Source organism: Pieris napi, chromosome 11, assembly GCF_905475465.1.
Source record: "Pieris napi chromosome 11, ilPieNapi1.2, whole genome shotgun sequence".
Lineage (NCBI taxonomy): Eukaryota > Metazoa > Arthropoda > Insecta > Lepidoptera > Pieridae > Pieris > Pieris napi.
In genome coordinates, this window is record NC_062244.1 from 1,958,577 (window position 1) to 1,973,029 (window position 14,453).

Sequence of the window (14,453 nt, forward strand, 5' to 3'; positions counted from 1 at the left end):
CTGTTTTAAACTAGAAGTCAATTAACAAAGTTTATCATTAATTAGTTTTAGAAACTTTGCTTGCTGATATTTAATGAGAACAAAGAGTTACAAACTATAATTAAATGATTAAAATAATAATAAAATACAATCGAACGTGAAATATTTAATTTTGTACGAAACAAGAACTAGTCTAAGTTACAAAAACTGGAAAAGTATATTTCTGCCTCCTCATTGTTTCAGAGTTTTCAATATTTAGGAGGTTTGCATCGATTCGACGTCTCTGAAAAAATTTTTGGAAGAGATTTATTTAAAATTAAAGTCTGTGTTATGTTTTATACACATATACATAAAATACCTTCTGTTAGTATATAAGCAAAGTTCAATCAACGCACTATTTAATAATTATGAAAAGAGTTATTATTAATTACTTAAAAACCTATTTGAGTATTTTAGCTATTTTATTACTTAGCAAGTCTCCCAGACCAGTACTTCTAGAAGTAGGAATTCTGCCTATCAACAATCCCCTTTAGTAAAGGGATAAATAAAATTCTTTAAGAACTATATTTTAGTTTAGTTTCTTTGCAATCCTGTGAATCTATTTCTACACTATATAGTTACTTCTCCTTCGATCTGCGCTGCGCAATCCTATAGATCCTCTTCAGTTCTAGCAACGCTCTCATCACGACCACCAGCTGCTGCTCGAAGTCCGTCGGTGACACGTCCAACGGTAAGCCCTTCTGTTTACTAATTTTCACGTATAGACCCCATATGGCGTCACGCACGTGACACAACTCCACGTGACGCTGGGCGGCAGTTTCTTTCAGACGATTGAGGGCTAGCTCCCATTTTAGGACGCGGTTTCGGACTTGGTCGTATTTCCACTGCAATTATTTAAAACTAAATAAATAAGTAACAAAATATAACCCGCAATTACTTAATATATTGATTTAAGGAAGGGGAACGTTTTCTAGATTCAAGATTCTATAGAATTCACTTTCATTTTTTTCTTGTTAGTAGGTGAAGCAAAAGATTGCAATAATACTACTGTTTACGAGGATGAGTTGACTGAAATGTTTATCGATTTTTCCACCAGTTACAGACGAATTCAGAAGCCAAAAATATAAGCGAGCCGAAACGCAACCCGTGAATTCAGTTTCGAGTGCCGAGAGATTAACACCGAAGAGATAAAGTGCTAATAGTGAAGACAAAAGATAAAGTACTCTGAGAATCTCGTAATTTAAGAAAATAGTGATCGTATTTTGTGTGTGATAATTAGTGTATTTCTACGCGTAATTTGCGGTTTTTTGTGTAAAGAAATTCCTCGTAGATTTAGTTGAAAATAAACCCTTGAAAAGATCCACGGCGTTTTCTTTCTAATCCCCTAGCTCGTAACAATAGCATACATTAATCACCTTAAAAAGTAAGCTGTGTATACTTTCAAGGTTATAAAAACGGAAATATTTGAAACAGAATTCATCCAAATATCCAAAGTAATATCTGGTAACTTCTTTCAAAGTTAAAAGGCAGAAAAGGACCACCATATACTTGCAAAATTATCAATCGAATTGGATCTGTTCGGAATAAAAACAAAGTGCACAGCATTACCACAGCTGTGTAAAAAAATGCAAATATTACACCTACCCTCAAATCAGCAAGCTTGTTGTTGAGTCCCATTATGAAGAGTTTCTTCTCTTCTGTCAGCGCTGCAATCTCTTGTCGAGCACTTTCTAGCATCTCCAGGTCTCGCTCTTGACGATCTGCCAACGTGCTTTTAGCGGCAGCTAGAAGAAAATATTTTCCTATCGCTATATATATATTAATAACCTGCAGCTGAGTTTCAACATCGGACGTCGAGGCAGAATATGAAATTCCACCCGTACGGACGCTTACGGACGTCGTAAGCGACGTCCGTTGTTCCACAAATGAGCTTTTAAGACACTTGCCACGCACCACCTCTATATGGAACCTACCCACTGAAGTATTTCCGAAACAAGACGACTTAGGGTCTTCCAAGAAATGAGCGTACCAATTCATAAAACGCCGAAAAAAAAATTACCGTTGACGTAATCACTAAATAAGAAAATAAAAGAGACCCCCCCCCCCACTTCCCCCTATAGTGCTTACGTAATACTTGATAGATTAATATTCTTATCAATTACAGTATGGGGTATTAAACTCACCAAGCGCTTCATATCTGTTTAAAACGTCTAGTGGCTGTTTAAATTCGGGATAGCTTTGAACCACAGACATGAGGTAATCCTGAAATTATTGTTAATGTATTTCGCAGTGGAGGTTTTTCTTTGATAAATTTTAATATATGATAATTGAACTTCATCAATCGACATTAATTTACAGGCGAGATAATTATGATGTCACAAATCCTTTTTCAAAATAACTCATGTCACAGTTGACCAAAATATACCTACCTACCTAATTTACGGATTATTAACACGTCCTGTGTTAATAATCCGTAAAAACAAAATTACTTTACTAACTCTTTCATTATTTAATAATTTTATTAAATAAGAATATAGTTTAACATTATATATAAACTAATTATAATATACATATAATTTATAATGGGTCATTAAGAACGGGCACTAACCAAAATCACTCATCGTAGATTTGATTTTATTTAAGTATGTGAAGCTTGGATTAAAAACAATAAATATGTATGATCCTTCACTATAATTTCAATGGTTGACTCTAATTAAAACCACAATACAATATTAATTCCTCGATACAAAAAAAAAACACGAAGTCAGCTCAAATTTTTTCCTAATTTCGATATTGTTCGGTTTACGGACGATAGTTTAACTTGACAACGTCATAACAAAACATTGAGGAAATTATTGCATATTATAAATTAAATTGAATCATTTTTATTGAATTATCACTATTTTGTATAGATATAAAGACAGAGTGAATCCTCGGATGCACAGGCGAGAAATAATATATGCAGCGGAAGCGTACAATTAGCGTAACGGGACAGTGTACGTAACTGAACAATATGCGTGACGGGACAATTATTCAAGTTTTGTTCGTGGGTGCAGCCGGCGCTCATAGATTTATTAGACGTTGTCACGTCAAAAAATAAATGTGAAATTGTAAGTACCTTTTAGTGTTTTGGAGTTCGTTAGGAAAATAATACGAGCCACTAGAACAGATCAATATCCATAGGCGATATGTACCTCATAAACCGTGTAAGCCTTAACTTGCTTCTCCATAAGGTCCCTGACCTCCTCCATCTCTTCTACCCTCTCCTTCATGACCTCAGTTTCTTTGGTCTTTCGTTCAAGAACCTCAAGGTCAGCTTCCATTTTTCTTTCAGCACGCTCGCGCTTTTCTTGGTTTTCTCTTATGAACTGGTAATTTAATTTACAACCGGTAATCCGAATTCTTACAACACATTAAATAAATACAATTTTATACAAAACTAGACGCATTTACTTAGGAATTGCGCCAAAAACCAATCCAAAAGGTTCGTATGCTAGTTTTCGTTAAGCAGCCAGGGTAGGTTCAAAATTGAGACTAATTGAGGGTTGGATTCAGAAACAAGACTTAGCGCTAAGTGTAACTCAAAAACGTAAGGGATTTTAACAAGCTCGACTTACAATTCGAGCCAAGTCACCTTAAAAGTAACTCAAAATTTCCTACTCGTGACAGAATTATCGTAGTGATCAAATTGATCTAACGCTAGTCCCCACACTAGGGAGCCCCTGATTAGTGGGACACTAGATTAGGAAAAGTAGTCCTAGTGTTACATCTAACACAAGTCGTATAAGAACTTAATTATGCGTATGTATGAATATATTAATGGGTGTGTGTGTATGAGTATAGAATTGTTATAATACGTGCGATGGGTCTGTGTTAGTTATTGGAACCTCAGTCAAAAATGTTATCATAATACAATGGGGTCTCTATAACTCGAATGTCAAGGGAAATTGAAAACAAATCAAGCTAATTAGTTTTCGACTTAAAAACAACTTCGAGATTCATATGATTTAACTGCTAAAATTTCGACTTACAGAAACTTTTAAAGTGTATTTATCGATTTGTAAAGTCTAATTTGAATAACAATTCAACTTAAGTTTTGTAGTATGTATATATTATTTACATATTAAAACGAATTACATACCTATAAATGATGTAAACTACAATAAAATCCTACATTAAAAAATAAACGCAAAACAAATATGCATAATCAATACGTCGTAGGGAAATAAAATTTTGTTCGAGTTACAAAGTCTAAATAATTCGAGATACCGCGTATTTAGGGGTCCATCGGAAAGGATTTCGACTTAACGAGGTTCGAGTTATAGAGATTCCACTGTATCTGACTTCCACTGTCTGGTAATCGTGATGCTGTAAACTAGCTGTAATTATGCTTACATCTATTCTTTGAGATGAGAGAGAGAGTAGTTTATGATCTTAAAAAGTATATCTATGTTTATAACGGTTTACCTTGTTAAAACTAATAAACGATTCCTTCAACAGCATCTCCTTTTCTCGAAGGTCGCTCCACTTGGCGTCCATGGCCTTTCTGTTAATTCTCTCTTCTTCACGCTTATGGGCTAGTTTTTCGTCGGCCTCCATAAGGTCCCTTCGAGCCTGTTCCATCAGGACTTGAGGCGTGGGTCGCGCGACATCCCATACTGGATATTTTCTATACAAATTTAAACACGAGATATAGAAGATTTTTATAGGAGGTTGGAGGATAAGAAATGAGGAGATTAAGGATATAGTGTCTAATCCAACATGAAGGAAGCCAAAACTAATAGACTCCGCTGAACTGGCCACTTAAAAAGAATGGGAGAGGTTCGAAATGTCAAGAAAGCATATCAGGGATTCAAATCTTCTGTCGGTCAGTTGGACGGCCCAGATATCGATGTGGCCAATTGGCAAGCAACAGCGTTACATTGTCACAGGTGGTGTTCTTTTGTCTCGGAGGCAAGACATACTGATTCGTTGTACCAGCGGAGTAGTAGTATTACTGGGCCCTTAGACATACCTAACTAGAAACTTTTCGGCAGACTTGCTATTATATAATATACTAGCGGCCCGATCCGGCTTCGCACGGGTGGACATTTATTTTTTAAACGTTTTTTGTAGATATTGATGTGTTCTTTAATATTGTGGAATATTTTTTTTGTTCTAACATCAATAGTTTTCGCAGCGCATGCGATGAAAGATATTTTATTGGCATTTTTTTAACACCTTGGGGTAACAAACATTTAAATAACCAATTAAGTAATAAACAATTAAAAAACAAATAGCCTATATTAATCAGTGATAATGTAGCATTCAAATGGTGGAAGAATTTTTAAAATCCGTCCAGTACTTTTTGAGTCAATACGTTACAAACATACTTACATACAAATCTTTCGTCTATATAAGTATAGAAAGATCATGATTAGGCCAATCATCGTGACCATTTTGATGTCTATTGATGTAAGTTGGTCAGACTTGGTCGTGAAGTATTTGATTAAGATTTAGGCTCAAGATTTAGGGTCAGAAAGATATGACGTATCATTTATATATTAACCTTATGTTTCCGAGAAACAAATGGATTTTTTGATGTATCCTTACCAAATTTTACGAAATTGAATGTATACAAGTTGAATGTTTTAATTTTAACTAAAATTCTCACTTGACCATGCGCGCGCTTTCCATAAGCGATTTATAATATTCTGAAGTGCATTCCACAGGTGGTCCATGTGGAAGCGCTATTGGCGCCAAATCTTTTGTGTTCTTTTTTATCATATTTCTTTTATTTTTATTTTAGCAATAATAGGAGTGAAAAAACGCAGATGAAATGTAACAATGGTTGCTAGGAAATGGAAAACAAGTTCTTTGATCCTTGATGTAGAAATCATTGACAAATGTCTATTGTAACGTTTATTGTCTTTGGTTTACGTTAGTTTTTACATATATTTATTAGTACCTTAACTACGTAGAATTTGAAGTTTAATATCACATTATGTGTTTCATAGTCTTAGGGTGCGTCCACATCTGGCGAATGTGCAGCTCGCGAGCTGTTTTCGTGCAGTCACGGCAATGGTTTGGTGCGCCACTTTAGCGCAACTCATGCAAGGCTGGTATATGGCGTGCGCGCGGCGCGCTGCATCATTAGCTATTATATTACTGATAAAAAGGAAAAAGAGAGACAACGGCGTTGGTGGCAAAATCCTATCATGTTTTAGATTTTTCCTATAGTAATATTGATCTTTAGGATCCCACAAAACTTGAAATCTTTTATATGTTAAGCGTAAACAATTCTCCTCCATCCACTCCATGACAACACGTACTTAACCTCCAGTAATCAGAAACGAACTGAGCGGGTAATTCACGAGCGCAGCTCGTAAACTGCTCGCGAGCTGCACAGTCGCTGCATATTCGCCAGATGTGGACACACCCTTAAGATGTCTGTATTTATTCGGTTACACGGTTTCTGATAAGTATATGTATAAAGAATAGAATGCGATAATATTGCGATACTAAGATGTTTTAAGATTTGCAGGAAAAAAATATGAACGTTTCAAATCCTGCAAGATGCGTGTGCCGCATTCCAACAACTTTAAACCGAATTCAGCCTGAAACTTAACTGAAAGTTATTGAGTATGTAGGTCTTGCAAGAACTTCCTATTTTAGATTTAGATGAAGTGACCTTTATTATCTGTCAACTGTTTCGATCTTGGTTAAAAATAGACAATAAACAAGGGTTAGTCGTCAGTCCATTGTCAACTCATGTGCGTTTTCCAATTACAGCACTAGAGCGCATTTTGCGGCATAATGCTCTACGTTGAATGTTTCAACTACAGCAACGCTTCGCAAAATTGAGCACTCCCAAAACGAATGCTCTCGCGTGCTTCTCGTAATAAATACCAACACAGTGACAGAAAATTGACCAGTGTTTTTCTTTAAGTTGGCATTTATCGAAATTTTCGTTAGTAAATATTATTTATTGTTGAAAAATTTGTTTCGTTGTAAATTTTGAAAATAATTAAAGTTATTTCAAACTGCTAAAAAAAATAAATATAAGTATGGATGAACGTATAAATAGTTACTTTTTTTATATAATTTTATATAAGTCATTTAAAATATGATTACAATTTTATTTTAAAATTCAGATCTGTATACAAATTTATTTTACAGGATTATACTCTTATAAACATTGCAATGGTTTTGAAAATGTATATAATTTTTTTAGAAATCATTTTTAAAAAATTGCTCAAAACGTAAATGATGTAAACTTCTTACATGAAACTATATACTTTACTGTTAATTTAGTTTGTTAAAACCTTATATTCTTTAAAGGTTTTCTCTTATTTCAGTAAAAAAAATGTTAATGAAATAATTTGATTATTAAAATAAGCGTAAAAAGTTTTCAACCAATTATTATTGTTAACCAGTAACCACATTATTTATACATTAATGAGGTTGCTAACTCTATTCAGAACATTTTTTTTTTCAACACTGACTTAGCGCACTCTGCTGATGCATTTGAAAACTAATTCACGTTCCAATTAAGCTTCAGCATTATGCGGCATTGTGCGGCACAGAGTCGCAAAATGCTCTGTAATTGGAAAACGCACCATATCTCCATCTAAACCACGTTCTTGACAATTACCTCTACGAAATCAGTTGTCAACACATATTTAGTGGAGTATTATGGTGCGTTTAGATTCGATCCGATTTGTAGATCAGTCGCATAAAAAAAGAAACAATACGATATCCGATCGGATCGGCGTATACTACACTAGCACTAGGTACTCAACTCTCAAGTACTCACTCACTGCTCCACCACTCAGGCTCAGCGCCTCAGCGGCCAGCGCTGTTTTTAAAATTATCCCTAGTTGAGGTTATGCGGTAACAAGTAACAACTGCAACAACAAGTTTCAAACGTAATAAAGAAAATTATAATAAATTAAGTCTACCATCTGATCAGTCAGCTATCACCATAAGTTCTATAAACAAGAAAATGGATTATTATTCATTCGTTTCGGGCTTAGGATGCGGCCTAGTTATTGGATTATCGCTAATTACATTGAGAAAGTATTTTGGATCTGTTAAAGAAACCGCTAAAACCATTAAAAAGGTAAGTAACTCTTGTAATATGATGTTGAAGCTCGATATAGCATTACAATGGAAATTAGTTTTGGTTCCGTTACCATTGTCAACCTTCAGTTTTCATATCAGGCTTACTAAACAGACAGATTTTGTTTTCTCTGGAATTTGATTCCACAGTGAATACTTTCCTAAATTCTGAAATATCCTATTCCCATCCAAATTGTAGTAATTTATGTTTCAGATAGCTTCAAACAGTGAATATAAATTGATATTAGTCGTAAGAACGGATTTAGGAATGAGTAAAGGTAAAATAGCAGCACAGTGTGGACATGCAGCCGTTGGTGCTTATGAGAAAGCATTAAAAAGAGACCCAGAAGGTTTAAAATCGTGGCAAATGACTGGTCAAGCAAAGGTGGCTGTCAAAACAGACTCTGTTGATGAAATAAAACAAATAGCTGATAATGCTAAGAAAATGGGTATAATAACATCAATGATACGAGATGCTGGAAGAACACAAATCGCACCTAACTCCATAACAGTTCTTGGTATAGGTCCTGCTCCAAAAAATGTTGTTGATAAAGTAACTGGGCATTTAAAGTTATTGTAAATTTTTAACTATGTAAAAAAGTTATTTGATTTAAAACCTTAATGTTTTATTTATATACATAAATATCACTCACTGAACCTGTAAATAAATAATCTAAATAATACTTATTATTTTTAATATTGGATCAATTTAATTAAAAAACATAGTACTTTTAATTATAAAAACCAAATTACTTACTATTAAGGCACGATAGGAATATAAAAATACAAAAATATTTTAAAAACTAACACTTTTGTGTTGTCATTTTACTTATGTTATAATACTTATACTTTACTTTGACCTATATCTAAAACACTGGTTACTTAAAACTGAGAAATGAACTTGTAAAATAATGTACCTGATTTAAAACATTCAAAATCTGGAATGTGTTATACAACATGATAAACATTATACATTATATAAAAGAGATTATGTAGAAAGGCGGATGTAAATTTTTACAAATTACAAATGTAAGAAAAGAATGGCACATGGCGACACTCGTACTTAAACTATTTATCTAAATTAAATTACTACTAACATCTTGTTACTGTAATAACAACATATAACAAATTAAGGAGATTTATAGTATTACTAGCATAAGTTGAGTTAGGTAGACTAACAAATACTGGCCAAGTGCATCTAAACCTATTGTTGCTGCCCTTTTAATTGGTTAATATGTTTTTTTAAATTTGCAATACTTTTGTCCAGATTATATATAACAGATGTCGTATCTGTGCTTAGTCTATTAGCAACTAATCCTTCTCTTTTCTCTTCCATCATGTTGAGCATTACTTCAAGGCCAAGAATTGCTGTTCTGCGACCAACCACTCCAATCTGTAGGATTAAAAATATTTCTTGACAAATATGACTTATAACCTAAAATAAAGTTAATAATTAGAGTTTATTTACAGCTAGTATAAGTGTTGAAAAATGTATAACAGACAAACAGATGTCAAGTTCGTTTGAAGTATTGTCCTATGTCTATCAAACGGTGTGTAAGAAATTAGAAAACAAATCACCATATATAAAATAATTCAACCCAGCCAACACAGCTACCTACATAACAATTTTAATTGAACATATTAAAAACCCATAAGAATTATTGATAATCTAATACTAATACTATGAGCCGCAGCAGGTGATCTGTGCAGGCTCGTATATCATTGGAGTTTGTAGACTGCGACAAGAAATCAAAAGATCCCATAGCATCCCAGAAACATTTGCCTACAAGTGCAGAGAAATTAGGGATTCTCACCTCCTCTACACAAACACACACACTGCAGACTTTAGTTTTATTAAGAGCGCCTTTGCATCATTAACATTATAAAACTATTGTACTGTACCCACTGTACTCTTAATGAATTCATGGTTATTTAGTCACAGATATAGACACACATATTTACACTCACCGCTGGCAATTTAATAACTCCATCATCTTTTTCAACTGCCTCAGTCTTGACCTTCTTAGGCCTCGTCTCCTGTTGGGGTGCTAATCTCTTGTTTTTGGGTAGCCCTTCAACGCATTCATCACGGTCGATGTCCCTGCGAGGACAGGAGCAAACACGCGCACCCACAACTTGACGACCATATATTTCGCCCCTAAACAATAAAGAAGGTTTCATCCAGTAGCGATCTCAAATATACTCCACAGCTTGTCAGGCTTTTGGCAGAACGAGTGCCCATGGGTGGTGGCATTACTTAACATTGGGTGAGCCTCTTGCCCGTTTGCCCACTGTTCTATTGTACATTTACATCTATTGTTCTATTCACATACGTAAAAATTAAAATAAGCTACATATAGTATGTTAAAACTACCTAGAATCCAATTAAATTCAATTTAAACAATTCAAATAAGCTGTAGATTGACCATAATTATACAGAACAAATAAGGTGCATAGCTAAAAGTCAACTTTAAGTGTCATTTATATGAAATAGTACACCAGATCACTCAATAAAGAAGAAACACTTGCTTCAAAACAGCTACAAAAAGTATTTAAGCTGCACTAATCCCACAAAATACTCACTTAAAATCCTCAAGTGTGAAGATGATTTCTATAGGGCGTCTATTAATCCCCGAAGAACAGGAACTCTTGCAAAGGAACACATAAGCCAATTGTGTTGGTCGAGGTGTCCGAACAAGAACTGAGTACCACGAATCAGGTTGTTCTGGGTTACCGCAATAATGGACATCAGGGGAACCATGCTCTCGAGCAGAATGGAGAACATTCATTATTGTAGCTCTGGATTTTCCTGGAATATGAAATTATAGGTTGTGTAATGCAAATGAATATATCTGAAAAATTTATTCAGCAAGAAAATCTTTAATTAATTGTAGTTACTCAAACTTATTTATTAGTTTTGCTTGTTGAATGTAAACTGCAATGGTTCTTAGCTGGATATTTTTTACCTGGAGAATTTGCAGTTTCATGTGAGTGCTGGTAACATCTTTCAACTCTTTTCTCGGCTTGAGTAACATCTGAGAATACAGTTGTAGCACGAATATAGGCCTCCCCAGGGAAGAGACTTGCATCCCACGTAAAGCCCACTGAGAAATTCACATTCACATCCACATAGATGCGGTTTAGACGATGGGAATACTGGAAAAATTGGTACAAGAACTTGCTGATTATTAACATTAAAACCCATAAAAAAAAATTCATTTGGAATATCTTATCTTTTTATCTTAAAAAATAAAAGCCCAACTATTTATAATCATAAAAAGCTTTTTTGATGATTAATACAGACCTTTATAATAATACTGGTGTGAGAAAATTCTATAAATAATTATGCTATTTTGTAAATATTATGTATTTCTTTTTTGGCATTTTATATCTTTAGTATAATTGTTTTTTGTTATATATACGACTAAGTATGCTACGAAAGAAATAAGACTAGCTAAAAAATGACAATGGCACAGTTAATAAAGATTACTTACTAAATACTTTTTTTTCCTTGTATGTGTACTGTCAATTTCTGCTTTGAATTTAAATACACCCTCTAAATTTGTTCTGGCAGGTGGTCCTTGCGGAGATGTCTATAACAATAGGATTAATAAGACTATATATCAAAATCAACCATGAAAATTAATAAAATAGGTGTCAATTAAATAAAAAGCCTTTTGATAAGATAGTATGGATATATTTTTATTTCTTAGCCTGTAAACAATCCACAAAAAATCATTATAATTTGAGTGGTAATAAATTAATGAACTTACAGGTACTAGATTAGTGTCCACTGGATTTACTAATTGAATCAGATTGTTTACATCCATTGGTGGTTCATGACAAATCTCTATCTGTGAACCGGTAAATCCATCCATTTCTCGAAGATAAGTAATTAAGACATCAGAGTCCACTCCTTCATCAAAATTTCTAAAATAAAAAAAGGAAATCTAAGCTGTTATCAAAAATGTTTGTGAGTTGATTATTTATGATCACACACAATAACTTGAATTTTAAGACAAGTCCACCCTCAACACCTTGATTCGCTTCAGCTGCTTTTTTAAGTATGTATTTTCAAATTAGTTTAATTTATTTCATAGGATCAGGTGAGTTTTCTGTTATCCTCAATTCAGAAAAATGTATCTAGTTGAGGGCACAGTACTATCACTGATCGAGTCTATACTCAATAACAGAAAACATCTAGGAAACAACTTCACATAACAATTAACTAAGAAATGTTTAACATCAACTTCAAACATGACAACTACTTATATTTCTATTTAATTTTACATTTTATTTTGTTTTTGCTCTCAAACTTCACACAAGTTTGATTATTTTAACATTATACATTATTTTACATATGATTATGAAACTATGATATACACATGTGAAGATGGCATGAGAACTTGAGAAGGCGCAGCACTAACAAGATCCAGGCAACTTCCAAACAATAGAGTACCCAGCAATATCGCAGCACACAACTCCCACAAGGTCTTTTTGTATTGTAAATATATAAATAGGAATTAGGTAGGAATACACACTTTAGTCAATTCATTACTTCTGAATTTGATATTAGCATCAACGAGAAAAAGCATAGATCTTGGAGGCGATCTTGGAGACTAGTGTTCGAGATCTGGGTTTATACCAGACCGCATGTGAAAGACAACCGTGCTGGTCAGTATAGATGAACAAAGAATTGCTTATGATGGTTAAGAAAAGGAAAGTTTAATATTTCAGATGTCTTACATAACACCAAAAAAAATGAGTTTGTTCAAGTAATCAATTAAGGCAAAGTTGCAGGTAGAAGGAGACCTACCCACTGACGCACCTCTCAGTTGAAGAATCTTAGGCAATGGTTTGGTCAAAGCACCAAGTCATTGTTTAGAAGCACAGCATCCAAAATAAAAGTAGCCATGATGATTGCCAACCTTCAAAGGGAGATGGCACTATAGGAGGAGGAAACACAGGTTCCTTTGTTAAAAGACCGTAAGTAAAAGGTTTTTTGGTTGAAGGCCCTTCAGTAGCCTTCTACCATGTGTCAATGTTCATGGGTGAGGTTTATTTATTACACCCTGCTTTAGAAAATATAATATAAGAGCCTTTTTAAATTGATATTGTAGAAATTATTCATCTTTGTGAACAAGATTAAAGAAACTTACGGTGGAACCACTCCTTCATCAGGAAATTCACACTTAAACATTGTATAAGCTGAGCAAACTGAAAAAGAAAAATTTAAACAAATTTAAGAAGTATACCAAATATTTATTTAAATAATTGAAGAGCCAGAGTACACCCACATTTTTCATGTCTTCACATTACTGAATTTCAAATATCAACTGTTTTTATATAACATTTAATTATATTTTTCATACAAAATTACACTTATTTGTCTCTCAGTTTTTTTATTCATATTTATATATTTCTATTTATTTTTTATTTATATTTTTATATCAAGGGTTTTTCTTTATCGGTTCCAAAACAATATGCATCATTAAAAAACAGGAAAATGACGAAAATTATTTATGTCTATCATTTGTAAGATACACATCAATTATTTTGGAACATACAAGCGAGAAATTACCAAAGATTGTTTTATATCTTCAAAATCAGTTTTTTAAACAAATAATAACACCTACATGCTACCACGTCCTAAAAAAAAGCATTGGTTACTATACCTCTCTCTACCTACTCTACCGATATAGTGTAACACATTTACAAATAAATTGACCTAAGCACAACAGACTGAAAGGGACAAGTTTGTGTGGTCACTTTCCAATTATAGGTAAAGATTTGGATGAATACAATACGTACCATTGTCTAACATTTAAAAAACATACTTACACTACTTTTTTCTATAATTCTGCAATCACCATAACATTCACATAACTTTAATACTTTTTTTACTTTTCAACTCTATAAAAATGAAGATGATATCAAATAGCAATCAAAAATTTGTGTATGTAAAATGTAAATAAAATTACTCAAAAAGTATTTAAAGTTCAAGTCTAGATTCAAATGTTTGTAATAAAAAATTTACAAAAATTTGTACTTCTGCACGTTAGTCTGTCGTTACCAAATGCTATCACAGAGTATACTATAGTCTGGTTTTTATGCCACAGATATTTAACTTACTAGTCTTTAAAAAAGATAACCTAACCTAAGTCTAGATAAAATGAATGAGTCGAGCTAAATAGAATGAAGTAACGTTCAAAAAACGAATTAACTTTACATATATGTTGCATCGTGGGTTAATCTTATAAATTTTTCTTTCTTTCATTTTTGTAAATCGACAAGTAATTAAAATTAAATTTATGAAAACAATGTTGATAATTTCTCGCATAAAAGTTGCCTTATGAACTATGCCTCTAAATACA

The 14,453-nt window shown here is 33.3% G+C and overlaps 3 protein-coding genes across 5 annotated transcripts; 1 reads left to right on the top strand and 2 right to left on the bottom strand.

The window, feature by feature from the left end:
* Positions 1 to 132: 132 nt before the first annotated feature.
* Positions 133 to 5,857, bottom strand: LOC125053562 (coiled-coil domain-containing protein 42 homolog). The gene is made up of 7 exons (XM_047654959.1): positions 5,633 to 5,857; positions 4,447 to 4,648; positions 3,174 to 3,347; positions 2,163 to 2,241; positions 1,624 to 1,763; positions 601 to 863; positions 133 to 262 (listed from the first exon to the last, which is right to left on the bottom strand). Exons 1-7 carry the CDS (start codon positions 5,743 to 5,745, stop codon positions 235 to 237), a joined length of 999 nt encoding a protein of 332 aa, XP_047510915.1. The 5' UTR covers positions 5,746 to 5,857; the 3' UTR covers positions 133 to 234.
* Positions 5,858 to 7,618: 1,761 nt separating this feature from the next.
* On the top strand, positions 7,619 to 8,695 carry LOC125053904 (peptidyl-tRNA hydrolase 2, mitochondrial-like). Its single transcript, XM_047655519.1, has 2 exons — positions 7,619 to 8,080; positions 8,294 to 8,695. Exons 1-2 carry the CDS (start codon positions 7,964 to 7,966, stop codon positions 8,657 to 8,659), a joined length of 483 nt encoding a protein of 160 aa, XP_047511475.1. The 5' UTR covers positions 7,619 to 7,963; the 3' UTR covers positions 8,660 to 8,695.
* Positions 8,696 to 8,871: 176 nt separating this feature from the next.
* On the bottom strand, positions 8,872 to 14,166 carry LOC125053903 (cellular tumor antigen p53-like). 3 transcript variants are annotated; one of them, XM_047655516.1, is made up of 8 exons: positions 13,891 to 14,166; positions 13,239 to 13,296; positions 11,853 to 12,009; positions 11,574 to 11,672; positions 11,046 to 11,235; positions 10,663 to 10,888; positions 10,048 to 10,237; positions 8,872 to 9,472 (listed from the first exon to the last, which is right to left on the bottom strand). In XM_047655516.1, exons 1-8 carry the CDS (start codon positions 13,901 to 13,903, stop codon positions 9,284 to 9,286), a joined length of 1,122 nt encoding a protein of 373 aa, XP_047511472.1. In that variant the 5' UTR covers positions 13,904 to 14,166; the 3' UTR covers positions 8,872 to 9,283. The 3 variants fall into 3 exon arrangements, with proteins under 3 accessions (XP_047511472.1, XP_047511473.1, XP_047511474.1); XM_047655517.1 differs by having other exon boundaries at positions 13,921 to 14,165; XM_047655518.1 differs by lacking the exon at positions 13,891 to 14,166 and adding an exon at positions 13,377 to 13,395.
* Between the last annotated feature and the right edge of the window lie 287 nt (positions 14,167 to 14,453).